At 38.7% G+C, this 27,776-nt stretch overlaps 2 protein-coding genes across 2 annotated transcripts in view; one reads left to right on the top strand and one right to left on the bottom strand.

The window, feature by feature from the left end:
- Positions 1–27,776, bottom strand: part of SLX4IP (SLX4 interacting protein) — a 286,122-nt gene that overhangs the window by 181,657 nt on the left and 76,689 nt on the right. The window lies entirely within an intron of this gene.
- Positions 415–27,537, top strand: MKKS (McKusick-Kaufman syndrome). Its single transcript, XM_032419177.1, has 6 exons — positions 415–617; positions 12,665–12,892; positions 19,019–20,428; positions 23,108–23,283; positions 24,226–24,336; positions 26,535–27,537. The coding sequence occupies exons 3-6, from the start codon at positions 19,444–19,446 to the stop codon at positions 26,973–26,975; spliced, it is 1,713 nt and encodes a 570-aa protein (XP_032275068.1). The 5' UTR covers positions 415–617; positions 12,665–12,892; positions 19,019–19,443; the 3' UTR covers positions 26,976–27,537.

Here is a 27,776-nt window from a genome sequence, read left to right as displayed (position 1 = left end):
AGAGTTGGAGGACTCCCGACCTTCCCAAATGCCCCCATCGGAAGGACTGTGGGCAAAAGCTCTCTGAAAGGGACCAGGACCAGCTCTCACTGAGCATGTCCACTTTCCAACCCGATCCAGGGACGTAGTAATGAGCCATTCCTTTTTTCCTGGTTTCGGAGGCAGGCGTAAAAGAGGGCGGGGAACTGGCGCCAAACAACAAATCAGGCGCCTTGTGATTGGTCAAATCTGAGTGCTGCGGGGAACCGTTGACTACCTTGTCATTCATTCAATAATAGCTCTTAAGCGCGCGCCGTAAGGCAAATACTGTGCCCTAACACGTCCATTTCATATTATTTAAATTCTTTAGTTTCAACTCATTTGCTGAGACTGACGCTGAATAAGCTCCGCCCCCGGCTCTTTCCGGTCTCTGGCAAAGGCTTTCTGGACTGAGAACCTCGCTAAAACCCGGAAAAGCGGATTCTCAGCAGCGCTGGCGCCAACCACAGCGCTGCGCATGCTCTGTCTCCAGGCTTCGAGCGCAGGTTGGCAGGACCGGCTGCGGCGGCTGCGTGCGGCTCGGCCTATGGGGCTAGCTGGTGGCGGCGGCCTAGGGAGACTCAGCGGCTGGTGGGCAGGTGAGAGCGCTAGAACCTCAGGTGGGAAAACCTGCTTTCTGCCTGGCCGAAGAGAAGGGAGGTGGGCTTGTTGGTGCCCCCTGCCCCCTCTCAGGAAGGTCACTGGTGTCTTCGTTGAAGGATATTTGGGGGCGGGGACAAGGAGGAGTCTGGCTCCTTGGAAAACTAAAGACCTACCCTTAACGTAGCCATAGGCAGTAAATGCTTGTTGAGGGAAGGAATGTGGATGGCTAGGAGGTTTTCCAGTAGTGTGGGTACAGTTCCAGGTGTAGACCCTCCTCCCTCTCCCACCTGCGCCGCCACACCGTGGAGGAGATGGAAAAGGTGTTACAGTGAAAGCACCGATTGCACCTGCGCTGCCACCTGCTAGCTGGAACCTGTGATTCGTCGGTCACTCTTTCGCAGGGAGAGGGCACTGTATGCCTGTGTCTGTCTGGGGGGTGAGGGCCACTTTCTGACGTGGAACTGGACGTCAGAACTGTTGTACAGCATGGTTAGTGCCCCCCGTGTGAAAGCAGAAGCAGGACTCACAGGACTTTTGACGTTATGGGAATGGAAATCCTTTTGAGATGAAAACCTCCTGGGTCATACTCATCTTTTCCCCGAATAGGACCATGCCCAAATACTGTTGCTGTTACAGAGGCTCTCAATTCTGGCAGTTTCAGTCATTCACTAACCTTGTCAATTTATATTTATATTCATATATATATTTGTGACACTGTGCTGAGTTAGCAGATACAGCAGTGACCAAGACAGATATAGTCCCTGACCACATGGAGCTTATATTCTAGTGATGGGAGAAGAAACAATAAACAAGTACACTGATAATGAACAGGATGTTTCCAGATTATCCTGGGTTGGATTTCCTGGGTAGCAGACTCTTAAGGAGGAGATTTGTGGGCAGGACATTTATTAGCAAGGACTCTTTTGGATCTTACCAAGGAATAAAGGAAGCAGGAATTGGCAGATAGAAAAAGTTAAGCTGCAGTGCAGTCCCAAGGGAACTCTGGTGTTGGTTTGTCCCTTCAGAGGTGTTCCACGTTGGAGGGAAGAGCCAGGCCTTTATACATGGGCAGTCGTTGGATGCCTGTTGTCCTGAAAAGACGGTGTGACCTCTGCTGTTTTCAGCCAGGTCAGTCCTGGAAGGGGACTAACAACTGAGGGCTGTCTCAGCAGTCCCAAGACCTGGGGAAATAAGCCTTTCATTCTTAAAGGGGATCAAGGTGGCCCATCACAGCATTCACTACAACAGTAGGGCTTTGAAGGTAATGGCAGGATGTGTTAGGGAATAATGGGAGTGGGAGAGGGAAGAAACTTTATAGACTGGGTGCTCAGAGAAAGGCTCTCTGGGTAGGTGACATCTGAACTAAGAGCTGAAGCACAAGAATGAGCCACCCGGTAAGACAAGGGGAGGAAGATGCTCCACTTTTTGCTATGCACTGAGAATATAACAGAGAAACAAAAAAAAATGGCTGCTACCTTCTGTTACAGTGGGTGGCTGTTACTGGTTTTTATACATACTGACTTCTATAACTAAAGATGGATACATAAAAATAGATGGAGACTAACAGAGGAAGATAGAGGAGAAACTGAGAAGTCCAGAAGTTTTGAAAAATTAGTCAACTTGGTAAAGACTTTTAATCTCTACAGTGTTGTTTTTTTTTTTTTTTTGCTCGTATACAGCGTTTAATCATGTGTTATTTGGATTTTGCCTTTCTCTTCTTAAGCTTATATTCTCTTTGGGCACAGGAATCATGCCTTATTCATCTTAGTTGTCCCACCACACCCACCCCAGCCCCCACCTAGCCCCCACCCAGCCTAATGTCCTGCTAGCACCTAGTAGACACTAAGTATAAACATTTGAATAGAATTAATCTCGAACATATTTGAAGTGAAAATTGATAAACCCTAAGTGATAGAAACACTGTTTTGGGATCTGTCTTTACAATATCCCTCAGTTTTATAAATTATAACCCAATATTAGTTGAAGTATTAGATGATAATACACAATTGCTTTGGTCAGACAGGAATCTCCAGAGGTGCCTATTTCTGTTAATTTGTATTAAAGATAATACACTTCCAATAGTAATAGTTGCCATATATTGAGTGCTTCCCACATACTAGACACTGTACTAAGCAATAAATATATAAGTATATATGTAGTGATCTTCATAACATAGCTGATATTACAAATTATTAAATTGAGGCAGGAGAGAAGTGATTTGCCCAAAATTATAATTAATTTTTGGTGGTTAGAATTGGATTCCCATCATTACTTAATGCCTCTGCTGTTAAGTAACAAAGATATCTGGGGGCTCCTGGGTGGCTCAGTGGGTTAAGCACCTGACTCTTGGTTTCGGCTCAGGTTGTGATCTCAGGGTCATGAAATCGAGCTCCCCATCGGGCTCTGCGCTCAGCACAGAGTCTGCTTAAGACTCTGTCTCCCTCTATCCCTCCCCCCACGCTTGCTATCTCTCGCTCTCCCCCTCTCTCTCTCTCTAAAAATAAATAAATCTTTAAAAAAAAAGTAACCAACATTTCTGAAAATAGAGCCCACTAGGACTCTATTAACTGTTATCAAAGAAAAAAATTACTAGCCCTGTTTTTGCTGCTTTGCTCTGAGTTTTCCTGTTTCCTTCACAATTAGCTTTCCCGGCTCTCACTGGTAGGAGTTTACCTTTCCTATAACATCCTGGAATCATTACAGATCCACCTCCCCCCCCCAATCAAAGTAACCCTAGAGATCTCAAGCTCTTACATGGGAATCGGGGTATTTTTGTTCACATCTAGACTAACTGAAACTGCCCAGAGAAACGGGCCTCCTTTATGGAGACCACTTCCCTTAGTCTGGGCAGGTATTCCAGTCCTCTCCTCTTCTTGCTATACTTTAGATTGGCTCTATTCCTTTTGAAATAACCAAAACAAGAGTAATAGCTAATAATCACTGAGTCCAGACTAAGTACCAGGTACTGTGCTAACTTCACAACAACCTTGTGATATGGAAGTCATTATTACGCTCATTTTACAGATGATGAAACTGAGGCACAGTGAGTGAGGTTAAGGGACTCATCCAAAGTCACAGCTAGTTGTAAAGTGCTGAGGTGGAGATTGAAAGCTCAGGCAGTAGGATTCCACAGTTCATCCCCTTAATCACACTACACGACAGTGCATTCTTACTAAGACGATTTGCTGTGCTTTACCTTCTGAAAACTGGTAACCAGGACTAGATCCTGGTGGGCCTCTTGTGCTGTACTAAGAAATTTAGATTTCACCTTCTAATCAAAAATATCACGAATGGCTTCTAAGCAGAGCATAAACAATCACATTTGGTTTTTTGCAAGATGGCTGTTAAGTGGGTGGGGTATATTTAGTGAAGAGCAAACTAGAGCAGTGGTTCTCTAACTTTAACTTAAAAAACAGATTACTGGACCCCACCTTAGAGTTTCTGACTTGGTAGGTCAGAGGCAGCCCAAGAATTTGTATTTCTCATAAGTTGATGATGCTAATGCTACTGGTAAGGGGACCACACTTTGAGAGCCACTGGATTATAAGTAAGGACGTCATGTGAAGTGATGAGGGTCTGGACTGTGACTGTGGGGAGAGGTTATTTGAGATTGTCATGTCAAATGTCAGGGCTGGGGTACTGATTTGATGAGGAATACAAGGAAAAGGGCAGAGACCACTATATCCAGACTTGAAAGGCTTGGTGGGTAATGCTTTTTTTTTTTTTTTTTTTTTAACTGAAACAGTTAATAGAGGTAGAACAGCAGTTTGGGAATGAAAGAGGATTCATATGTATATGAAATGAGTTTAGACTGTTTGTGGGTACAGGTAGAGGTGAACAGTAGCAGTTGGATATGTGGGTTGAAGGTGCAGCCGTCATTAATGGATGTGCTGTAATAGAAGCTTTGGATGTGAATGAGACCACCCAGGGAACGAACACGGGAAGAGACGACCAAGGACAGATCTTTGATAAGGGTGAATAGGTGGATGGAAACCAAGGGGCCATTAAAGGAGACTGACAAGGAACAGACCAGAGAGTCCCAAGTACTTAAGGGAGTTTCAGGAACACATCAAAATGCTTGAGAGATCAAGTAAGGGGAGAGATTGGTGATCTTCACAGTCAGAGCAGTTTCCATGGAGAGTAGAACAAAAGCAGATTAGTTGAGTTTGAAAATGGAAGTGGGAAGTGACTCTAGGAAAAGATTCATTATTTGAAAGGAATCCGATTGTATAGTAGCTGGAAGGGAGACTGGGAAAGGGCAGTTGCTTTAGGAAACTTGTTTTGGTTCTTTTTAATGGGGAAAAATGGTCAGGTTTTGTGGAGGAAAAAGACCCGTTATAAGTGGGAGGTGGGAGATGTAAGAGAAGGATAGTGGAGTTAGAACCCTTCAGAGACAGCAGGGAAGGAGGTTAAGATGAGAGCTGAGATGGAGCAGTTTTTTCATGTGAGACAGGAAGTTAAGGGTGCTACTACCCAATAGCCATAATTTCTTCTGGATATTCGGTTAGCTGCAGAAACAGAGGTGAAGAGTAAAATAGAGCTCTTGAAAATGATGAAGATAGAAATCACCTTTTTAGGGATTCAGAGCTAACTAGGGGTACATAGTCACTGCTGTAGCACTAAGGGGCCAGTTAACTGCACATTTAATCTGGAACAAGCTGGCTTTCAGCATGATACCCACTCCCCTTCCCCCACAAACCTCAGCATCAAATGGCAGCCAGGTGTAAAAACAGAAAGGGAATGGAAAGGTTGTAGTGTTGTTTTACAGAGTTTAGACTTAAATTAAGTATACTTAAAAGAGAATGCATGAATGCATTTAAGTCTAAACTCTGTAAAACAACACCACAACCTTTCTGATAAGCCACAGCCTGCAGTAAGCTGATTTTCTCTTCCTCATTAGCGCCTAATCACTCATTCACTGTTCACATTTTGGACTGTCGACAATTAGTAAAGCTCCCATACAAAACTTGTGATGCTTTCAGTATATTATTTATTCATAAAGACGTTGAATTCACGGTAATGGGAGAGGTAGCAGAGACCACAAAATACTTATACATAACTATGTTGACCTTCACTGTGTTTTTGACTACTCCTGACCAGCTGTGCTGTCAGCACTATAGCTCCTGGGTATAGGTCAAGCCGACCTTGAGGGAGGGGAGGGAATTGTGGTAGGATTTTGCAGATGGAAACTTTAGAACTCAGGTATGATCCATTCAGTTCATCAAGAGCCGACAGTACTGTATTTGATGTGTGTGTTTTTACAAGATGTAAATTCAGCAAAACTGTGTTTTAGGTGATACAGATAAAAAAGGGGAAAAAAGGAAACTGATGGTCTTTCTAGTATGCCAGTCAGTTGAATAAGCATGAAGACAGTACACAGTCCTTCTAATGTGTACACAAAAAATGCCAGCATTTGAACTGCCATATTAAAAACTGAGGATATTTTTAGCATCAGAGATTGGAGTTCAGAAATGAAGAATTCTCAAATATCTAAGCCAACATTGTCATAAAAGTCATTATACAGCTTCAGTAAACTTCATCACATAATCACAGTCACAAGATCTGGGCTAATTGTGTAACATTCTGTCTAATGTCCTCTTCACGTTTAAATTACATTCAGTGGAAGTCTATAAAAATTGCTGTTTTTCAAATACTTTTAGCAGAGCAGTACTGAAAACCTGAGAAGAATCTACCTTACACTGTGTCCAAAAGACCAGCAGATGGCGCCCAGCAAGCCCAGTAGGCAAAATGATAACCTTTTACAGAATATTTCCTGCATCCAGGTTGTTGTAGGCCTAATTTAGTAATGGCCAGTAACAAAACTTGATGATTTTAATTGACATGATGCTACATAGAAAGAGTAAACTGATAGCTAGAGCTAGGCTGTTTAGGATTTTGTAGGAAGCTTAATTGCCTTTCTGTCCTTTGCCTTACTGTCCAGTTCTGTCACCTAGAAACCTTCATTTAGCTTGGAATGTAACAAGCTACAAAAGCCTGTGAGAGGCCTTAGTGGTAGAAATTGAAGAGATAATAATTTCTGTAATACAAATTAGGGGGAGGGAAAGTTGCTACTTTAGACACAGTAATGCCTTGACTTTAAACAATATTTGTGGTCTGAAGTAATATATCTCAGTGTTTTCCTTTCTTGGCCTTTATATTTATAGGTACTCAGAAGATTACAGTATTTTATTAAGGTGGAGATGTAGCAAGCTTCTCCCCATTCTGTTCATTAACTCTTACTATTCATTCTGTACTAAGAACTGAGCTGAAGAAAACTAAAATTAGTGCAGCTAATCTCAACTATTAGTAGGTCACAGATGTGTATTTGGAGGATATAGACTCTAATTTTGGACAAGTTGGCACAAGACCACTGTTAACCTCTTACATACCTGACATGAGAATCAGAAGAACATGCCAGGCTTAATGCATTAGGATAGTTGACCTCAGTGACTCTTACAGGTGTGCACGATGCACTCAGAATGTTCTTCTCATCCATCATCATGCACTGGAAATTCTGATTAACTCTGCTGCCGAAGCTGGGTCACTAATTCTTGACTTTCGAAAATAGCCTAAGAGAATACCAGCCAAGACTTTTAGGACTCCAAAATCCAAGCTGAGTACCACAATTAACTGACGATAATCTTGGAATCAATCTATTAGTGTTTCCTCATTTATAAAGTGGCCTCATAAAACTGCTATGAAAACAAAATGAGATAAAAAATGTGGAACCTTTGGAATAATTCAAGATACATATTTTTGAAAGGAGAGTATATAAAAGCATAATCTGTGTTAAGATTGCCTCTAAACAGGGACGCCTGGGTGGCTCAGTTGGTTGAGCATCTGCCTTCAGCTCGGGTCATAATCCCAGGGTCCTGGGATCGAGGCCGCTATCAGGCTCCTTGCTCAGCAGGGAGCCTGCTTCTCCCTCTGCCTGTCGCTATCCCTTCTTGTGCATGTTCTCTCTCTGACAAATAAATAAAATCTTTAAAAAAAAAAAAAAAAGATTGCCTCTAAACATATTTTAAACTTAACAGAAGGCATTTCAATGAATAAAACTATAAATGCTGTTTTACTTGACCTAAACTTAGTAATTTTATTTCTCTTCCTTTCTCTCATCTTTCCAAGAGTCCCATACCTTCTTTGTTTGTTTAGGAGTGCGTTTAAAGAAGATTCAGAAAAGATAAGAAAAAGGCAGTTGCAGGTACCAAAGAGGGGTAAGGAGAAGGAAAAATCATTCTGCTCTCATTTCTGTTGCAGCTTTACTCCAAGCACAATTGAAAAGCTCAATGAATAAACAGCAAGGACTAACTTATTTTTAGCGATCAACCTGTTACTGCTCATCAAATCTGATCATTTTGAGTGCCGTCTTGTTTTGTTTCAGACTCAGAAATCTCTGGTGTCAGTAAAATAGTTCCATCGCACTTGGACTGATTTGCCAAGTGTTTTGAGGGAAGGACCATCTCAAGATAAGTTGTATTCAGCCTAATTTCCCATTTCCCAAATTGAATCTCCGTATCCCTTCTGCTCAGCACCATGAACCTTTGTAAAAGTCAAGGTTTTAAAAACCTCATAAGTTCATTTGGAAAATGAATTAATGAAGAAATCTGGTAATTCTTTATATTATCCTGAGAAGCAGCATATAGGGACTGTAAACAAGGACTCTGGAATATTTACAAGAATATTTGTTGCCATAACATATTTAGCAATAAATTTAACATTGAACAAATCTCAAATGTCTATCTATCAAATTAGCTTACCTCCATACAATCAAAAACTATGCAGCTATCAGAAATGATAATGAAGACTTATATTCTTGGGGGAAGAAAAGATTATAAAACAGCATGTAAATTGTCATCACATTTTTGTTAAAACCAAAAAGATGACAGACATTTTTAGCTTTCTTTTCCTTATTTCTGTATTTTCTAACTTTGAAAAACAAGTCTATGTTATATTAGAAATGGCAGGATGCTAATTTTCATTTTGAAAAAATCCCTCAAAAGAATTGAGAAGGGAAAAGGTGTTAAAATTGTATCCCCAAAATATGTTTGATTTTATTTTAAAGCTCCACAAGAAGATGTGAACAAAATAAGGAACACATTACCTCACTACCACATGGAATGTCAAATTTCAAAACTATGTTGTCTTTTTCTTAAAACTAATGAGCCTTATTTAGTAAAGTCTAATGTGTCTTGTCTTGGGAAGTTGGTTGTTCAGGCAATTGGATACATGTGATGTGCTGGAAAGCTATTAAATGAAAGAAATGAAGGAGGTTAAAGTTACTGTACCATTTTAAAAGATTGCTAGTTCCATCCGGCTTGGTGGTGATGGACTGTTATACATACAGTGTGGTAGTGTTTTTATTTGGATTAAATGTGAGAACTCTAAAAGTATCTTACATAGTAAAAAGCCCTAATCATCCTGATCCTGATCATTTTCCAAGCATCTCAGAGTACAACAGAATAATCATTGGAAAATAGTTACCTGCCTCTCACTCCCATTAGCCAAATCAGTATATGAGATATGGAGAATTTGAGGAAATGGGGACATGTAGGTGTTGCATAAACATTAAAGCAATTAATCATTAGATCAGTCTACATCATTTACTAACCAGGAAGTCTGTTACTGGACCTCGGTGATAATGGCCAATAATGAGTTTTCAACCAAAACAGATAATAATTCCCAGATTTAACTAAGCCTAAATGTAGAAAAAGATGCATAGTTCCTTAAGTAATCCTAATGGAAATGAATAATAGACTGTTAAACACAATGTAAATAAAATGGAATGCCTCCTTTGTCCTTAACCCTTGGATGACCTGAAGAGTCATTAGTGTAAGCTATCTTGATGCTAATCCAAAACTCTTCCCAAAGTAGGTTCACGATACATCACATCACATACTATGTTCTACATGGAGAGAATATTCTATACAACAATTTCCCAAACATTGCTGTTATATAGTTTAATTTGTTCTGCATTTTAGTTATTGAGTTCTTCATCCCAACTTTATTATTTTATTCTTTTATACAAACAATTCTCTTTTCTATAAGCTGTTTCCCAGAAGTTTATAATTCAGGAAAAAGCTGACAAATACTGAATTGTGTTAGTGATCATGGAGAAGTAAACTGTGAATAGAAGAGATGCCATCCATTAAAAGTAATGTGACTTGATAACCTCATGTTGAGAGTGTCAAAGGTGTTGGAGTCACCTTAGGTATTGATGAGACTAGATATGAATGACAGTATCTTCAAAACCTTTAATTGAAGGTATTTTGTGGACAAAAACGTCACATCAGTCAACACAAGACAGTTAACTGGTATAGCCTCTGTCCTTTCTCTCTATGAAGTAATCCTTACTATAGTTCTTCCCTCATTACTCCCAAATCACCCAGGGTTTTAGCGTATCCTCAAATCTCAAAGGCATTTTGTACAGTGGGCTTCACAATGAAAGTTAATGATACAGTTAATTGTGATTGGCTTTCTCCAAAGATAGAACATAAGTATGTCCATAAAAGGTACAGTCCCTAAACGTTGCAAAAAGTCATAGGATACAAGAGCACTTTAGAATAGGAAAAAGGCGGGGGCGCCTGGGTGGCTCAGTTGGTTAAGCGACTGCCTTCGGCTCAGGTCATGATCCTGGAGTCCCAGGATCGAGTCCCGCATCGGGCTCCCTGCTCGGCAGGGAGTCTGCTTCTCCCTCTGACCCTCCCCCCTCTCATGTGCTTGCTCTCTCATTCTCTCTCTCTCAAATAAATAAATAAATAAATCTTTAAAAAAAAAAAAAAAAAAGAATAGGAAAAAGGCGGGATGCCCGGGTGGCTCAGTTGGTTAGGTGTCTGCCTTCACCTCAGGTATGGTCCCAGGGTCCTGGGATTGAGTCCTGCATCGGGCTCCCTGCTCAGCAGGGAGTTCACTTCTCCCTCTGCCACTCCTGCTTATGTGAGCTCTGACAAATAAAATCTTAAAAAAAAAAAAAAAAAATAGAACAGGAAAAAGGCAAAAATACTTCAGTTACAAAGTAGGCCATCTAGTAGTTTAAGTTTTACAACAAAGTCCTTACAAAACGTGAATTTGGACAGTGGGAGAAATGGTTTCTAATGTTGGAAATGATATATGTACATAGGCATAACTCTAAGCTTTCTGTTTTTTTTTTTTTTTAAAGATTTACTTATTTTAAAAAGAGCACATGTGAGAGCAGGGCAGTGGGGGCAGAAGGAGGGAGAGAGAGAATCCCAAGCAGACTCCCCACTGAGCAGGGAGCCCTACACAGGGCTGATCTCACGACCCTGAGATCATGACCTGAGCGGAAATCAAGAGTCGGATGCTCAGCTGACTGAACCACCCATGTGCCCCCCTGTTTATTTTTTTTTAACATTTGTATAAATTTTAATCATATACATACATAAAGCTGTATGATATTTTTATTTATTTGTTTGTTTATTTATTTATTTATTTATTTATTTTGATGTAGTGTTCCATGATTCATTGTTTGCGTATAACACCCAGTGCTCCATTAAATATGTGCCCTCTTTAATACCCATCACCAGGCTAACCCATCCCCCCACCCCCCTCCCCTCTAGAACCCTCAGTTTGTTTCTCATACACATGGAACACTGAGATGGTTAAGGTGTTTAACTCATTAGCAGTAGATTTTAATCTTGACTTAAAAGGGAAAGAATAAGTAAAAGTTCTGTTCAGACATTTTTCTAGTGGCATTCATACAAAATTTTTTTTTAAAGATTTTATTTATTTGACAGAGAGAGACACAGTGAGAGAGGGAACACAAGCAGGGGGAGTGGGAGAGGGAGAAGCAGACTTCCCGCTGAGCAGGGAGCCCGATGCGGGGCTCGATCCCAGGACTCCGGGACCACGACCTGAGCCGAAGGCAGACGCCCAGCGACGGAGCCAACCAGGAGCCCCTCATACAAAATTATTGTAACATAATAGATTGCATGATACTGAAACTCATATATATGCTATTGAACCTAATTCTTAGTATATTCCATAGATGATGGAGCAGTATTTATTATCTTTCTGTGCTCAGAAAGGAACTTTGAAAGTGGGCCCATTCATACCATCACAAGTCTATAAGCTAATCACTAAAGCCTTATGAGCGTCCCTTAAATTAAAAAATACATAATTAGTCTTTAGAGGTTGTCCAGACTCGAGTTCCCAAACCCAACAGATCATCAAAAACAGACTTCTTGGACCACATCCCATGCATTTCAGACCAGACAGAGGAAAGGAATCTTTTTTAATACAACCTAGCTTTATAACTACAGGCAGGTTACTAGCCCCAATTTCTCTATGTAAACTGGGTAGAGAGTAAACCCTGTAGGGTAGAGTCTGCGGGAAGCCTGCTTCTCCCTCTCCCACTCCCCCTGCTTGTGTTCCCTCTCTCGCTGTGTCTCTCTGTCAAATAAATAAATAAAATCTTTAGGGAAAAAAAAAGGTAATAAGTGTAAACACTAAAATCCTTTGCTTCAGGACATAAATAGAAATGGCATTAATTCATCCTAACTCAGAGTCCATGCCAGTATTCACCTGTTACAACTGGAATCCATGCATGACTGTCCCAATCTCAGTTGAAACACCATCACTTACATGTCAGAATGCAGAATCTTAATTCTTACTGCATATTTAAGGATTACCATTTGATTCTTCTGTTAAAATTCTGACTAAATGTATTTTTTAAATTAATTTTACTGTGGCTCAGAGAATATATAATTAATTATATAAAGAAAATGATATCTATGCATGAGCATTTCCAAAGATTTATATAGCTTTTCTAGCAGGTGATGTGGCCCCTTTAACAATCTTTAACTAAAGGTTTGTATTGCTTTATAAGTTTCTGAAGCCTGACTTCCTGCTGTCCCTTTGAGCCTACAACATATCCTTTTTTGTTAATGAATATCACACTGTATTGCACCCAAAAATGTTTAATAGTCAGCTTTTATTAGAGTGCAATATTCTCCTTGTGGCAGTTCGTAGATGTAACTTGAGGGAGTTGTTTTGTTCTTACCTTCTTTACCTGTTGGCCTTTTCCTAGGTGCACTGTTGCTGAAGTACTATGAGCTTTCAGAACTTCTGGAGAAACTACAAAGTTCTGATTGTTATGGTACCTTTAGTTGGGTTCATACATTTGGGATGGCACAGAATCAAGAGCAGCCCTGTTTTCCAAATGCCTAATAAGGACGATGTTTCTGCACCAGATAGTCCAGCACTTGAATGTCCTGAGAAGAATCACATCGAAGGGAAATAGGCTTGGAATCTTCAGGTAAGTTCAGTTTAATCTGGTTAACCAAATGGTATATTACAACAATGGGAAATACAATCTTTAAAAAAGTATAGGGGCACCTGGGTGGCTCAGTCGATTAAGCATCTGCCTTCAGCTCAGGTCGTGATCCCAGCATCCTGGGGCTGAGTCCCGCATCAGGCTCCTTGCTCAGCCGGGAGCCTGCTTCTTACTGAGCCTGTTGCTCCCCCTGCTTGTGCTTGTGCGCGCGCTCTCTCTCTCTGACAAATAAATAAATAAATAAAATCTTTTTTTAAAAAATTAAAAATTAGAGCTCTGGCAAGAAAAAGCTGAAGTTGGTAAGTTACCTGTTGTTTTTATTATGACCCACTGACACAATATTATTCTGCAGTTGCTTCTAGAAAAGTTTGTTCTATAGAGACCTTTGACAGCTGCCTCGCAGAGTCATTTGGATGAAAGGAGGACAGTCCATTACTTGTCCAGTGCTTTTCATTAACAATGTCACCAGGATCATGAGTGTGTCCAAAAGAGCAGTTGTCTACCTGCCATAAATCCATCCCAGAGCATACAAATCTATAACTTGCAAAAGTTCTCTCCTATGTTATTATTGTTCTGTTTCTTCCCAAGGCAAATAAAACTAATTGTATTTCATCTTTAGTATCTATTTTTTTAGTATCTAATTTTTTTAAATTTTATTTATTTATTTGAGACAGAGAGAGAGCGAGCATAAGTGGGGGAGGTGCAGAGAGAGAATCCTCCAGCAGACTCCACACTGAGCGAAGAGCCCAATGCAGGGTGCAATACCAGGACCCCGGGATCATGACCTGAAAGACAGACGCAACCGACTGAGCCACCCAGGCACCCCTAGTATCTAATATTTTACCTTCAAAATAATTTGTTACTTTTGAGAGTCACTGAAATAAGAGAATACAGTTACAAAATTCAGGATTATAATCCCTTAACTATAATTCCAAAATCCGAAAGATTTTGTCATAACTCCTTTGGTAGCAAAACTTGACCTTAATACACGAGGCAGTTTGCAGTCTATCCCACTCAATATGAAATATTTAGTTTCACTGCAGAAATACTGTTGTGTTTGATTAATGGGTGCTAGACACTATACTATTTTTCTAAAATCCCAGAAATTCTGAATTATGAAACTCATCTGCCCCCAGACAGAGAACTGTGACCCTATAATTGTGGAGCATTTTCTACCTTAATATACCATTTTGACCTTGTGGTGAGTAATAATATGCTTTAAATTTTGGCATAAGGTAGGTCAGTTTAGGGCCTGCTTCTTACAGAAAGAAGACCTCAGTAAGATTTTCCTCATTCTTAAGAGGTCTATGATTTTGATTTATGATAAAATTATAATTTCTTATTACACTATTTTAAATCAAGATTTTATTTTTAAATGCTCTTAAAGAGAAAGGGAAGAGCATGGTTTAAGTATTAGACAATTATTTAATAATAAAAAGCCAGATAGTAAAATATCAGAACCTTAATAACGTAAAAGAGTAACCCTAAGACATTCTGTGTAAGATTTGTGTTCATAAAGGGAGTTTTAGTGCACATGAGCAGAGAGTTAAGGAGTTTATTAGATGCTTGATTTTAGCTTTCCTAGACTGTAATGAGATCATTAGAGAGAGTGGGTGTGTGTGTGTGTGTGTAGAGAGAGGGAGAGAGAATACATATATAGTGTGATATAGTGTATGGGTATATTACTTATGACATTTTTTTCCTTTAATTCTTCTCATAAGAGTTTGGGGCCCTGCTATAGCCAAACTTTGAAAAAAGAAAGGAAGTAGTTTCTCCTTCTGTGAAAAGAAATACAAGGAATATTATTGAGGTATTCCTAGAGAAAAAGTAAAGTTGAGAAAAGAAAGCATCTTTCTAAAACACTAAGGTAAAAATAGAGATTTTGGATGTCAGTGCTGCAGTATTTAGAAGTCTTAAGTGACCAACACTGCCAATCAAGCAAGCAGAAACAGATATTAGAACAACTTTGGGGTGAGCAAATGTTAAAACCAGATTTAGAGTGAGTTAAACACTGATTCTATCAAAAGAATGTACTGTTATTTGTCCCTTATTATTTTTTTAATTTTTACTTTTTTTAAAGCTTTATTTATTTATTTTGGAGAGAGAGAGAGGGTGCAAGCAGGGGGAGAGGGAGACAAGCAGACTCCCTGCTGATCATGGAGCCCAACGCGGGGCTCAATCTCAGGACCCTGAGATCATGACCTGAGCTGAAATCAAGTCAGATGCTTAACCAACTGAGCCACCCCATAATTTTTACTTTTCATTATGGAAAATTGCAAACATACCCCAAAATAAAGAGAGGATAGTATATTCAACTCTCTAGTATCCATCACCCAGCTTTAACACTTAACAACATTTTGCCCATCTTCTTTTATCTATCCTTCTGTCTCCACCCCCTTTTTGATTACTGCAGTATTTTAAAGCAAATCCCAGGCTTCAATGTGTATTTTTAACATTAAGGATAAATACACACAATCACAAGTGCATTATCACACTGAAAAAACTAATGGTAACTCCTATCATTGGATACCCAGGGCCATGTTCATATTTCCAAATTTATCTTTTAAAAAAATCTCCTTTAGGGCGCCTGGGTGGCTCAGTTGGTTAAGCGACTGCCATCGGCTCAGGTCATGATCCTGGAGTCCCAGGATCGAGTCCCGCATCGGGCTCCCTCCTCAGCGGGGAGTCTGCTTCTCCCTCTGACCCTCCCCCCTCTCATGTGCTCTCTCTCTCTCTCAAATAAATAAATAAAATATTTTAAATAAATAAATAAATAAATAAATAAATAAAAATAAAAATAAAAAAATCTCCTTTAGTGGTGGTTTGTTGGAATTGGAATCCAAACAAGGTCCACACGTTGCATTTTAAAGATATATCTTTTCAACCACTACATTTCCCCTCCCAGTCTGCTTTTTGAATGTCCCACATTCTGAATTTGGTTGATTGAGTCCTTATTTTGTCCTTTAACAAGTTTCTTGCTCTCCCATATCTCCTGTAATCTGGTAGTTAGATCAGAAGGCCTGCTTTGATTTACTTTTTTTTCTTCTTGAAAAAGAATACTTCATGTATGTGCTATGGTATACATCCTAGTGAATCACATTGTTTCACATTTAATGTCTGATCCACTTTCAGTGTTGCTAAGATTTAAGTGCATTATCAGTCTGATCTCTCCATTATAAAATCTGTTATGAAATTTATTTATGATTGGGCACCTGGGTGGTTCAGTCAGTTAAGCGTCTAACTCTTGATTTCTGCTCAGGTCATGATCTCAGGTTTGTGGGATTGAGCCCTGTGACAGGTTCCGTCATGGGCATGGAGCCTGCTTGGGATTCTCTCTCTCTCTCTCTCTCCCTCTCCCTTCACCCCTACACACTCTCTAAAAAAAATTATTTATGATCATTGTTCTAATCTAGGCATTGGAAACTTTTTTTCTATAAATGACCAGATAGTAAATATTTTAGGCTTTGCAGACCATACAGTCTCTTATTTCAACTACTCAACTTTCTGTTGTAGCACAGAAGCATTCATACATGATACATGAGCATGAGCCAATAAGACTTTATTTACAAAAATAGGCGGTGGGCAAGATGTGGCCCACGGACTGTAATTTGCCAACCACCATGAAGGTCCAATCCATTATTTCCTTAGGGGTTGCAAAATGATGCTGTTCAAATTCTATCATTCCTTCTCCATTTATGAGCTAGAACAACTTCCCCTCATCAGCTATTCAGTTACCCCTCAAAATGCATTTATCAGGAAAAGCAAGAAAACTGCTTTATTTCCTCTATCAGTTTTTATAAAAGTGAGTTAGTGCCCTAATAGCAATGAGGGTTTTTGGGTTTGATGACAATATGAATTCATGAGTTTGCAAATTATTTGAGTTATCTCAAGGTATTACTATCAGTATTCTTTTTAAGACTCAAATTGTACCATCTTGGATGACCTCCAAGTTGACTTCTGTGTCTGTTTTTTTCCTGTGCTCTTTGATATGACCCAAGTATATTTTTTGGCAAAAAAAGTCGTCAGCTCATCTTGTGTATTTCTTGCCTCAGTCCTAGAATCAGCCATTTCTCCAAGGAAACCTGGTTCCTTTTAGGAGAAAATTATGGTTTATAGTTTTTTAAATCATAATTTATAATGTGTGTCTAAATTTAGAATACAGTCATGTAAGTTTTACTAATATTTTAATTAGGTTATCCATTACTGCAAAAGCCCATCTGCCAGGCCTATGCATCCAGGAAGTCAGAGTCGTTCATGTGATGATAGCCTTTGGAACTGTGGGTCACAGTGTTAGGAAAAAAGAGTCTTAACAGATCTAAACTGGCACTTCCAAACATATTCTGTAAGCCAGCCCAGTATTTGGTTCATTTCTTTTCTTTCAATTGTACCTTGTTTTGTCCGGATCTAGACCCACGAGTCGGCAAGTTTTGACATCCTAAAAATGATTTGGGAGTCACCAACACTTTCAATGATTTCTCCCTTTCTCGTTTTATAGAGATACTAGCCAAAAGATGTAGTTACTGGTCTCACCACCACAAGACTGTTAGAGGTGCCAACTTAACATTCCACTTTTGAAAAGTTGCATGTCACTGTTAGGTATTGAAAATGCTTTTTTTTTTTTTTTAACTGGAGAAGTCATCTTCTTGATCACAGTTTGTTATGATTTGTGGTTTGTGTGGATGTGTGCTGTAACATGTAAAATAATGTATGGAAGTCACTTCACTAAGATTTCATTTAAATGTATGTCACAGATTTTCCTGAATCTAAAATAACCATTGAAATAACATTTAAGTACCTTGGCTGTTCCTGGCATAAGATGAAAGATTTTTTTCCTCGTCCTATAAAAAAAAGATGACTATAGCTTTATTGCAGAGAGAAAACTAGCCATCATTGCCTTCCCTTTATTTGGGCCCAGTTGCCATGGTTACAGTCCTTTAAATGGGGAGGAGTGGTAACCAAAATAACGCTTCGAATAACATTCCCTCCCTCTGTTCACCTCTTCTTTGCACTTCTTCTATCACCTTTTTGGTCTGTATCACACTGTGCCATAGTCTACTTCAGTTAGTACTATGGTCTGGTAGTCCACTTAGTTTTATTTGTGCTGAATACTGTCCAAGTAATTAGCATAATTACCATATTCCTAAAAATAATAATTGGCTGAACCTTCACCTTCAAAGCACCTAACCTCAACAGATAAGGTCCATGACCTGAGATTTTTTATTTTTTCCACACATTATTAAAGTGTCAGGATTTTATGCCCCAAGGCACACTATTTATTTACAACCTTGTTAAGAAAGCTAGTAGGAGAGCACATGTTACATTTTATGGTATTTAGACCTTTTGAGATCAAATTGCAAATCAGATCCTATTTTTCTCTTTGTCAAATAGCATATCCCCTGGTTTTTGTATTTACTGTCATTAACCAAAGTCTTGGAGAGGATTCAGTTGTAGGACATTAAAACTGACAATCGTTGATTGATAGAATAAAACTATAGAAAATTACATTGAAGTTAGCCCAACATTGAAAACATGGTTTATTCTTTGGGACAATGTGCTATGCAGATTTATACAGCTAGAGATGGCCTATACAATACAGAGTGTGTCTATAGTAGGGAGACTGACAGTTCTCTTATTTCATAATTATTTTTAAGCAGGATTTGATGTACATGTATCTTTGTTCAGATCTACGCTTTCCAAGTAAACCAAAGTTACAGAAGAAAACATAACATTAAATCTTGATGTAAGAGAATAAAAACATTTGGGATTTTTTTTTTTTAAGACTCAGCATTTTATAATGAGTTTTATAATGTAGGATTTCTTTTCTAGAAGCATATCATATTCAAATAATTGTACTGTAAGCTTTCTAGCTATGTTGTTCTGCATTCCAAAATCATTCAAATATCAGTACTTTTTCTTGGAGGGATTCACTGAAGAAAAAAGGAATGACTGTTTAGTCTGAGTGGATTTACATTTCTCATTTTGTGGAGGCTTGTGCCAGTTGGTAATTCCTTTTCCTAAAGAGGGAGCAGAGCATCAAAATATTAAGCTGCATTCTATTAAATGTTTTGGACTTATTTCTCTAAAATGTTTTTCCTTTATTTCTTATAGAAGGAAGCATCTTTGAGTCTGAGCTTGATATTGAAAGAAGAGATGAAAAACACCAGCTGGATTAGAAAGAACTGGCTTCTTGTAGCTGGGGTGTCTTTCGTAGGTGTCCATCTTGGAACATACTTTATACAGAAGGCTGCAAAACAATCTATAAAATCTCAACCTAGAGGCAAACAACAGAGTACTGAAGAATGAAATAAAAATAAATATTTGGAATTACTAATAGTCACTAAGTCATTACATGCTAGTTATCTTCATAAGCCTGGAGCTATTTAATTTTAAAGCCACAGTGCTGCATATTCAAGACTTTCATTCTTGAAGGATAATTTTTTTCTCTAAATGTCAAGACCCATGACAATGAAGTAAATAGAAAAATATGTCTAACAAAATAAAAACTGTCTTCACCACTTGCCACCGGAAGTAAGATGTCTCGTTTAGAAGCTAAAAAGCCATCATTGTGTAAAAGTGAACCACTGACAAGTGAGAGAGTCAGGGCCACACTTTGTGTCTTGAAAGGAGTCCTGACATCCAGCTATGGCCCTTCGGGGAGGCTGAAGCAGGTGCACAACGGGCTTGGAGGCTATGTGCGCACCACCTCACATTCGTCGGCCCTGCTCTCCAGCCTTCCCGTCACCCACCCCATTTTAAAGATCCTGACGACATCCATGCAGAATCATGTGTCGTGTTTCAGTGACTGTGGCTTATTCACGGCCATTCTTTGCTGCAATCTGATTGAAAATCTTCAGAGAACAGGCTTGACACCCACCACTGTTATTAAATTAAACCAGCACCTTTTACGCCTCTGCACCAGTTACCTCAAGTCCGAGTCCTGTGGTTGTCGAATTCTAGTTGACTTTAGCAGGCCTCAGACCCTCCTTTGTTTGGTGCGCAGTATAGTAACAAGTAAACCCGCTGGTATGCTCACCAGAGAGGAAACAGACCACATCAGTGCTTTGGTTCTGAGAGCCTTTTTGCTTACAATTCCAGACAACGCCAAAGACCGCCTCCTTTTAGGAAAGAGTATAATTGTGCCTTTAAAAGGTCAAAGAGTTCTAGATTCTTCTGTATTCCCTGGAATACTTATTGAAATGTCAGAAGTTCAACTGATGAAGACCTTACCTATCAAAAAATCAGATGCCTTCAAGGTGGCACTCTTTTGTGCTTCTTTATCTGGAGATCTCTCTGATACTGGAGAAGGAACTGTGGTGGTCAGTTCCGGGGTCTCTCTTGAAAATGCAGCCCTGGAGCAGTTGCTTAACCTAGGAAGGCAGCTAGTTGGTGATCACGTAGATCTTGTCATGTGCCAAAAAGTTATACACCCATCTTTAAAACAGTTTCTCAGTATGCACCGTGTAATTGCTGTAGACAGAGTTGGAGTGGCTCTGATGGAACCCCTGAGTAAAGTGACAGGTAAAAAGCACCTTCAGCTTTTGCCCCTTACAGTTAATAATCACACTCTTATTTTGAGTGGAGACATTCTTGGTGTGCGTCACTGTTAACATCTTGAAAAATTTTAGAAGCTGCCAACCTTGCAGCATGTGTATCATTTCTGCCAGCAAAGGTGGCTTCTAAGAAACACCCTGTACTGTTCGCTTCCTAAAACTTGAGTGATTATGGCAATTTCTATGTATTTTCCAGCCCCAGAGAAGACTAGGGTCTATTATAATCTAAAACCATTAACCCCCCAAACATCTTAGAGTACTGAGAAGTTTAACAGCCTCATAATCCTAAGGTGTTTCATACTTTACACAAAATTCTTCTACTTGAATTTTACAAGTAGAAATCACATTATATTCAGAAGGTAATTTTGCAGCTAAAATTTTCTTCACTTCTCTACTTCACTACTGTACTGCCTAAATAGTAATTCCTAATTAGGGGTGGGTAGGTGGGTGAATGTGTGCAGGCACACATGCACGCTACCTTTAAATATCCCAGATATTTCCAGCTGAGCTCCTTGAGAATCAGGATTATCTTTTATATTTAGCACTGACAACAGGCCTGGTCCACAGTAGGTGTTCTAAAATGTTTGTTGAACTGACTAATATTTGGTAAGATACAGAATTGCAACAGGCAAGAAATTCACTGTATTTTACAAATTAAAATCAGACATAAGGCTGATGTTCACCTATTACAGCCAAAGAAACATGACAATGTAAAGAGTTCATGATTTGAGCCACTTTCAATATCTTTTTAATTGCATTGACAACATAGCAGTCATTCTATTCCGATTGATTGCAACATTTATCAGACTTAAGCCATTGTTAAAGTTCACTATTTTTAGTGTTGTTATAAATCATCAAAAAGTAGTAGTACATATGCCAATATTGAATACCTAATATCTGGGTTATTGCCCTGTCTCTATGTCCCATGATTGTCAAAGTGGAAATTATTATGAAATAATGAAATAGTTGCATGGAACTCTTGTGGTTGATGTTCTGGATCAGACCCATAGTTTTAAATATTTACTGGTTTTTCATGACTTTTACAGTTGTGAATATTTGGGTATTACAGATTATTTAGTTTTTAAAATGTGAAATAGGAGGTTGCTGCCTGTGTTCTCCTTTAGGATTTTGATGGACTCCTGTCTCACATTTAGGTCTTTCAACCATTTGGAGTCTATTTTTGTGTGTGGTGTAAGGAAATGGTCCAGTTTCATTCTTCTGCATGTGGCTGTCCAATTTTCCCAACACCATTTGTTGAAGAGACTGTCTTTTTCCATTGGACATTCTTTCCTGCTTTGTCAAAGATTAGTTGACCATAGAGTTGAGGGTCCATTTCTGGGCTCTCTATTCTGTTCCATTGATCTATGTGTCTGTTTTTGTGCCAGTACCATACTGTCTTGATGATGACAGCTTTGTAATAGAGCTGGAAGTCCGGAATTGTGATGCCACCATGTATAGTGATTAATATAACATAATAAAATAAATAAATAAATAAACAAAAATTAAAAAAAAAAAATGTGAAACAGGTGCCTGGGTGGCTCAGTCGGTTGAGCATCCACATCCAATTCTTGGATTCAGCTCAGGTCATGATCTCGGGGTTGTGGGATCAAACCCCACATCAGGCTCTGTGCTGGGCGTGGAGCCTGCTTAAGATTCACTCTCTCCCTCTCTAAAAAAATTAAGATGTGAAACATTTTGCCATAGAAACAATAGTTTAAGTGGGCACTGGGTTTCTATACCCCCACAATTCTTACTTATCCCGCATATAACTAGAACATGGTATAAATAGCCAGAACTTTAGTCCTGGATCTTGGGAGCAGTGACCTTTTGAGATAAAAAGGAAGGGAAAAAAATAATTATACCAAGCCCATGGCTTAGGTAAACTATGTTTTCCACCCTCCTTAGTGTATCTAGGTTAACATTACCTCCTTTCTCCCTCTTTCAGACAAAATTCCTCTTTATTGGTCTGGATTAAGTAGTGGAGTTATTGTCCATGGGCCAGTGGTGTGTTTGAAGTTTGTCATGGCGTACAGAGCATTGAACATTTGATTTGCTTTATTTGTGAAGCAGACATTATTATCCCCATTTTACTCTCCTATGGGGAGGCCCACCCAGAAAAGTTAAATGATATGAGTGACTTGCTTCATGTCCAGTGGCTCGTAAGCGGTAGAGCCAGACCCTCTCTGTTGCATCCACCAAGTGAAGTAACACATCCTGTAGGTGTTTTGTTTTGTTTTTTTAATCCTTAAATTTCAGATTACTCAAGTATTCCTTACTCAGGCTTCAGAAGAAAGAATATTCAAAGAAGTCTAATTGTTCGGTGATTATTTTCTGGGTTCTTGCAAATTTTTTAAGCTCCCAGAAAATGTATGCACATTTTTGTGAGCCTTTTTCTAGAGAGTATAAAATAGCTCCTAACAGATGTTCAAAGTCTGTAAACCAAAAGAACCTCTGCTTTGCTTTATTTCTATATCATCTTAATAGCAGAATACTACTTATTTTATAGGTTTTAGAAGCATCTTATTCTATATTTCATGTTTTAAAGTGTATGCGTGTGGGACTTTTATATTGGCTAGGAATCAGTTTTAATGATTGGATGTTCCATCTTTACTCATATGTTTTGTGTTTTCTAAACTTTAAAAAACAGGAACACAGCCTATTGGTTCCCTAGGCTCAATCTCTCCTAGTAGTTATGGAAGCGTGAAAGATTTGTGCCCTGCAAAATTTGGCTTCAAACATTTTCTTCATCTTATTCCTAATGAAGCAACTATCTGCAGCTTGCTGCTCTGCAGCAGAAACGACACTGCTTGGAATGAGCTGAAGGTAGGTCACAGACTCTGAATTCCATTATTTAGGGGCTGAGGCCGCGGTTAAATAGTCAGACACAATAGAATTTGTGTGAGCTATGTATTTTGTTTTTCATAACTTTCCCAGGTGATTTAGAAAGCAAAAACAACAAAACTGACAGAATTAAAGTCCCAAGTAAGCAGATTTACTTGCCTGTGATATTACAGTAGACTCGGCGAGCACTACCAGTTATTTCTGATATTTACATGCAATCTAAAAGTCCTTGACATGTGAACTTTTTTTAGCAATTAACTTGAACTGTGTACTCTTTGATGCTAATGTGTATGAATAATTCACTGAGAAAAATGAATTCCCCAGCCATACCCATCATCCACCTCTTGATAGAGTTTGTTGTCTTCTACCAGCAATAACACGTGCAACTTATTTAAGAGAAGTGATAACCTATGGTATTGGTCACGAACTTAAAGATTATATATACTCAAGGATATATCCTTGATAAATATGAAAGGTCTCTATGTTTTTCTTTTTATTACTACTGGGTTGTAGCTGTTACTACTTCCATAGCAACTTGCAAGGAATTCTATACCATGTATACAGCTAATTTATTTAGACTGAAATAATTTTTTTTAGTAGAAATACTAGCAAACCTTGCTGACCCAGTTATTTTGAGGCCATCCATTTGTGAATCTCAGTTTGAAGAGCTAAGTGCATATGAAAGGTGATATTAATCTGGTCCCTGGAAACAAACATCTGGCTAAAATATTTTTCTTTAATCTCTAATCTTTATTATTCCAAAATGTATTCATTACATTACAACCTTGGCAACACAAGCTTTGTTCTTTTGCAATTAAAATCCAGCTCTTTGAGTCTACTATCTAAGTTCCCTTGAAAACATGGTTATATTTCTTTGTGAATCTGATGTCAATGTCTGATTCTGATGATTCGCCTCTTTTTTAGCTCACATGTCAAACCGCACTGCATGTTTTGCAGTTGACAATCAAGGAACCGAGTGTTTTGTTGGGAGGCGGCTGTACTGAAACTCATTTGGCAGCATATATCAGACACAAGGTAGGTTAGATGGACCTGCTCAGATTATCTGAATTCTCAGCGACATTTGTTTTATGAGATAATAAACCAAACCAGGGTAACATGACCCTGGAGCCTTTAATGCTTAATTTCTCAGTAGTCTAACTCAAATTTTGTATTTGAAAACACTTGAGGAAAATAACAGTTGCAAATATAAGGTAATATCTTTATCACCATGATTATTATTAATCCATCCTTTCACCAAATGATCACATTCTTTGAGTATTGTTGAAATATTGCATATTGAAATGAGCATTCTGTTAATGGAAGTTGTATTAGAGATTTCAACTGCTGTGGTACGATCATAATTGATAGTCATAATGAAAGTGTTAAGATTCAGGCGCCTGGGTGGCTCAGTCGTTAAGTGTCTGCCTTTGGCTCAGGTCATGATCCCAGGGTCCTGGGATCGAGTCCCACATCGGGCTCCCTGCTTGGCAGGAGGCCTGCTCCTCCCCCTCCCACTCCCCCTGCTTGTGTTCCTGCTCTCGCTATCTCTCTCTGTCAAATAAATAAATAAAATCTTGAAAAAAAAAAAAAGAAAGTGTTAAGTTTCTACAGAATACTTCAGTACCTTCTGGACTATCAAGAAAAGACTTAGTTTCATTTAATAATGCATTCCAAGTATTAGATTCTATTATAATTTTTAAATTGGTATCTATTTATAAGTTCTATCAAATAGAATGTTTTTTTGTTCATTTAGGAAACTATATTCCTGATAATAGATAAATTTAGTGCATTATAGTTCTGATTATTTCATAAATACTGACCTATTTTCTTTGAAAATGGATACAAAAAAGTATGTGTTTTCCAGATATTTGCAACTGATTCTTTGGTTAGTCAGGAGTGTTATCAAGAGACTGCAGGGAGCGCCTGAGTGGCTCAGTCAGTTGAGCATCTGACTCTTGACCTCAGCGCAGGTCTTGATCTCAGAGTTGGGAGTTCAAGCCCTGCATTGAACTTTAAAAATGAAAGAGAGAGAGAGACTGCAGAGCTTCCAGCGGCTGACTAGGATTAGAGAAAGAGTAAATGTTTTTTTTACAGATATGCCCCACCCTTTTTCCCAAAATGATTTAAAATCTATTTGATGATAAAGCACATTCATGAAAAGTTATCAGAATATACATTCTGAAAAACAAAATGAGTGCCCATGTATTGATGACAATAATATAGTCTGCAAATGGAATTAAGTAAACTGGAAAAGTTTTTTGGAGGAGGAAGGTTTTATGAGTAGGATTTTGAAGAAACAATATAGCATTGAAAATATGGGAAAAGAACAGGCAGCATAGATGGTCTTATCTGGTTCACACCTCCTGGGCAGAAAAAAAAAAAGCAGCCACTGCTTTGGAATAGTTTGGATATGGGTTTTAACTATCATTCGGTTATTAGCTTGCTAATATATTATTTTTCTATAGTGAAATTGCTAGGAGAAACTTTTTTATTTATTTATAAATATTCCATTTATTTGGGAGAGAGAGAGAACACAGAGGGAGAAGGAGACTCCCCACTGAGCAAAGAGCCCTACGTGGGGCTCGATCCCAGGACCCTGAGATCATGACCTGAGCCGAAGGCAGACGTTTAACTAACTAAGCCACCCAGGCGCCCCTAGGAGAAACTTTTTTAGAATGGTGGAACCAAAAAAAAAGTTTAAAATTATATTACCTTTTCATTAATTTAAAGAAATTACTTATTTTTAAAACATTGCTGTGAAAATTACACATGTCCCTCAATGGCTTTTGTCTTAATAATTATGTGTGTTCTCATTTTAAACAAATCTCAAACACTTTGCCAGCTATAAATAAGTACTGTATTTGGACATTAGCCTTCAGGAACCTCCTCCTGTGTGTATAAAAACCTGTGATATATGCATTATGCCTTGTCCCTCAAATATTGAGGAGGCACAACTGGGCAGTCATTCAGAGTAAGCTGGATGATGGGGTTTACTCTGATTCATTCATTCTGATAACATGACTAGCATATATTTATACTATAACCAACCCAATTAAGGGATAATAGCCTGGCCAGCTGACCCATATTTGCCCATTAGCATTGTGCTGAACCCCTAAGGAAATTGAACATAAATAGTAACATTATGATAAGCGTCTGATCAAGTGTTTTATCTTTATGGAACATTTTTATAATATTGCTCTGTATGTGTTTTCAATGGTTTTATTACTCTTTAGACTTGTAACGAGCCAGAAAGCATTCTCAAAGATGATGGATGTACTCAAACAGAACTTCAATTAATCACTGAAGCATTCTGCAGTGCATTAGAATCTGTCGCTGGCTCTTTAGAACATGATGGAGGTGAAGTTCTTACTGACATGAAGTATGGACACTTTTGGTCCGCTCAGGCAGAGTCTCCCTCTGTTGTTAACTGGCCAGATTTGCTTTCAAGATGTGGCTGTGGACTATACAATAGCCAGGAAGAACTCCGCTGGTCTTTCTTGAAGACTACTCGGCATCTCTTTGCACCACAAACTTGCCTTCCACATGAGGCTACGGGCTCAGCCAACAACCTGACCTTGGACTGTTTTACTGCTAAGCTTAGTGGCCTGCAGGTGGCTGTGGAGACAGCCAATTTGATTTTGGATCTTTCATATATCATTGAAGATAAAAACTGATAGCATAGCATATTTATGTTACAAACAAACAAACAAAAAACCTAGTCAGGTGTCAGTTAAGAAAAATATTGAGTGTATTTTTTTTCTCTCCCAAAGGCCTGTTCTGCATATTTGGATAGATTATTCATAAAATTATAGAGATACTTATATAATGGGGAAAAGTCTGATTTTTAAATAGAAATACCATAGAATATTAAAACTATGAAGCATTATTATTAAAGATATTATAGTTATCTTAGGGTTTCCACAGATGCCACTGTATATTGTTCTAAATTTTTGTTATTATTTTGACATCATTAATATACAGAAATAAAAATTTCCTAACCTATGCTCTGGTTTGGATATGCTTATTATAGATACCTTTTAGTAGTATTTATACATGTTTAGATTCTAAAGTATCACAAAGCACCCAACATATATTGCTCAATTAAGAGAAGTACTCAAACTGCACATTTAGTAAAATTTTGATGTTCTTTACATGAGGTACTATCATTCAGGGCTTAAGTAACTGATGTCGAACCTGACCTACCTATAATTTCTAGTTTGTGTCACAGTTTAATTTCCTATTAAAAAATCACACTGAGGGTGCCTGGGTGGCTCAGTTGGTTAAGCGTCTGCCTTCGGCTCAGGTCATGATCTCAGGGTCCCGGGATCGAGCCCTGCATCAGGCTCCTTGCTCAGCGGGGAGTCTGCTTCTCCCTCTCCCGCTCCCCCTGCTGGTGCTCTCTCTGTCTCTGTCTCTGTCAAATAAATAAGTAAAAATCTTAAAAAGAAAGAAAGAAAGAACTCACACTGAGAAAA

The sequence above is a fragment of the Phoca vitulina genome, unplaced genomic scaffold (assembly GCF_004348235.1).
Source record: "Phoca vitulina isolate PV1807 unplaced genomic scaffold, GSC_HSeal_1.0 scaffold22, whole genome shotgun sequence".
NCBI lineage: Eukaryota > Metazoa > Chordata > Mammalia > Carnivora > Phocidae > Phoca > Phoca vitulina.
The sequence above is the reverse complement of the archived record's forward strand: the minus strand, read 5'-3'. Positions and strand labels throughout refer to the sequence as shown.

What these genes read in the sequence shown, in the direction of transcription:
- MKKS (XM_032419177.1), top strand. Translation starts at nt 19,444, where the DNA reads ATGTCTCGTTTAGAAGCTAAAAAGCCATCATTGTGTAAAAGTGAACCA. An exon ending in CTGCTTGGAATGAGCTGAAG is followed by an intron (nt 23,284 to 24,225) that starts GTAGGTCACAGA and finishes CCTCTTTTTTAG; the next exon opens with CTCACATGTCAAACCGCACT. An exon ending in CAGCATATATCAGACACAAG is followed by an intron (nt 24,337 to 26,534) that starts GTAGGTTAGATG and finishes ATTACTCTTTAG; the next exon opens with ACTTGTAACGAGCCAGAAAG.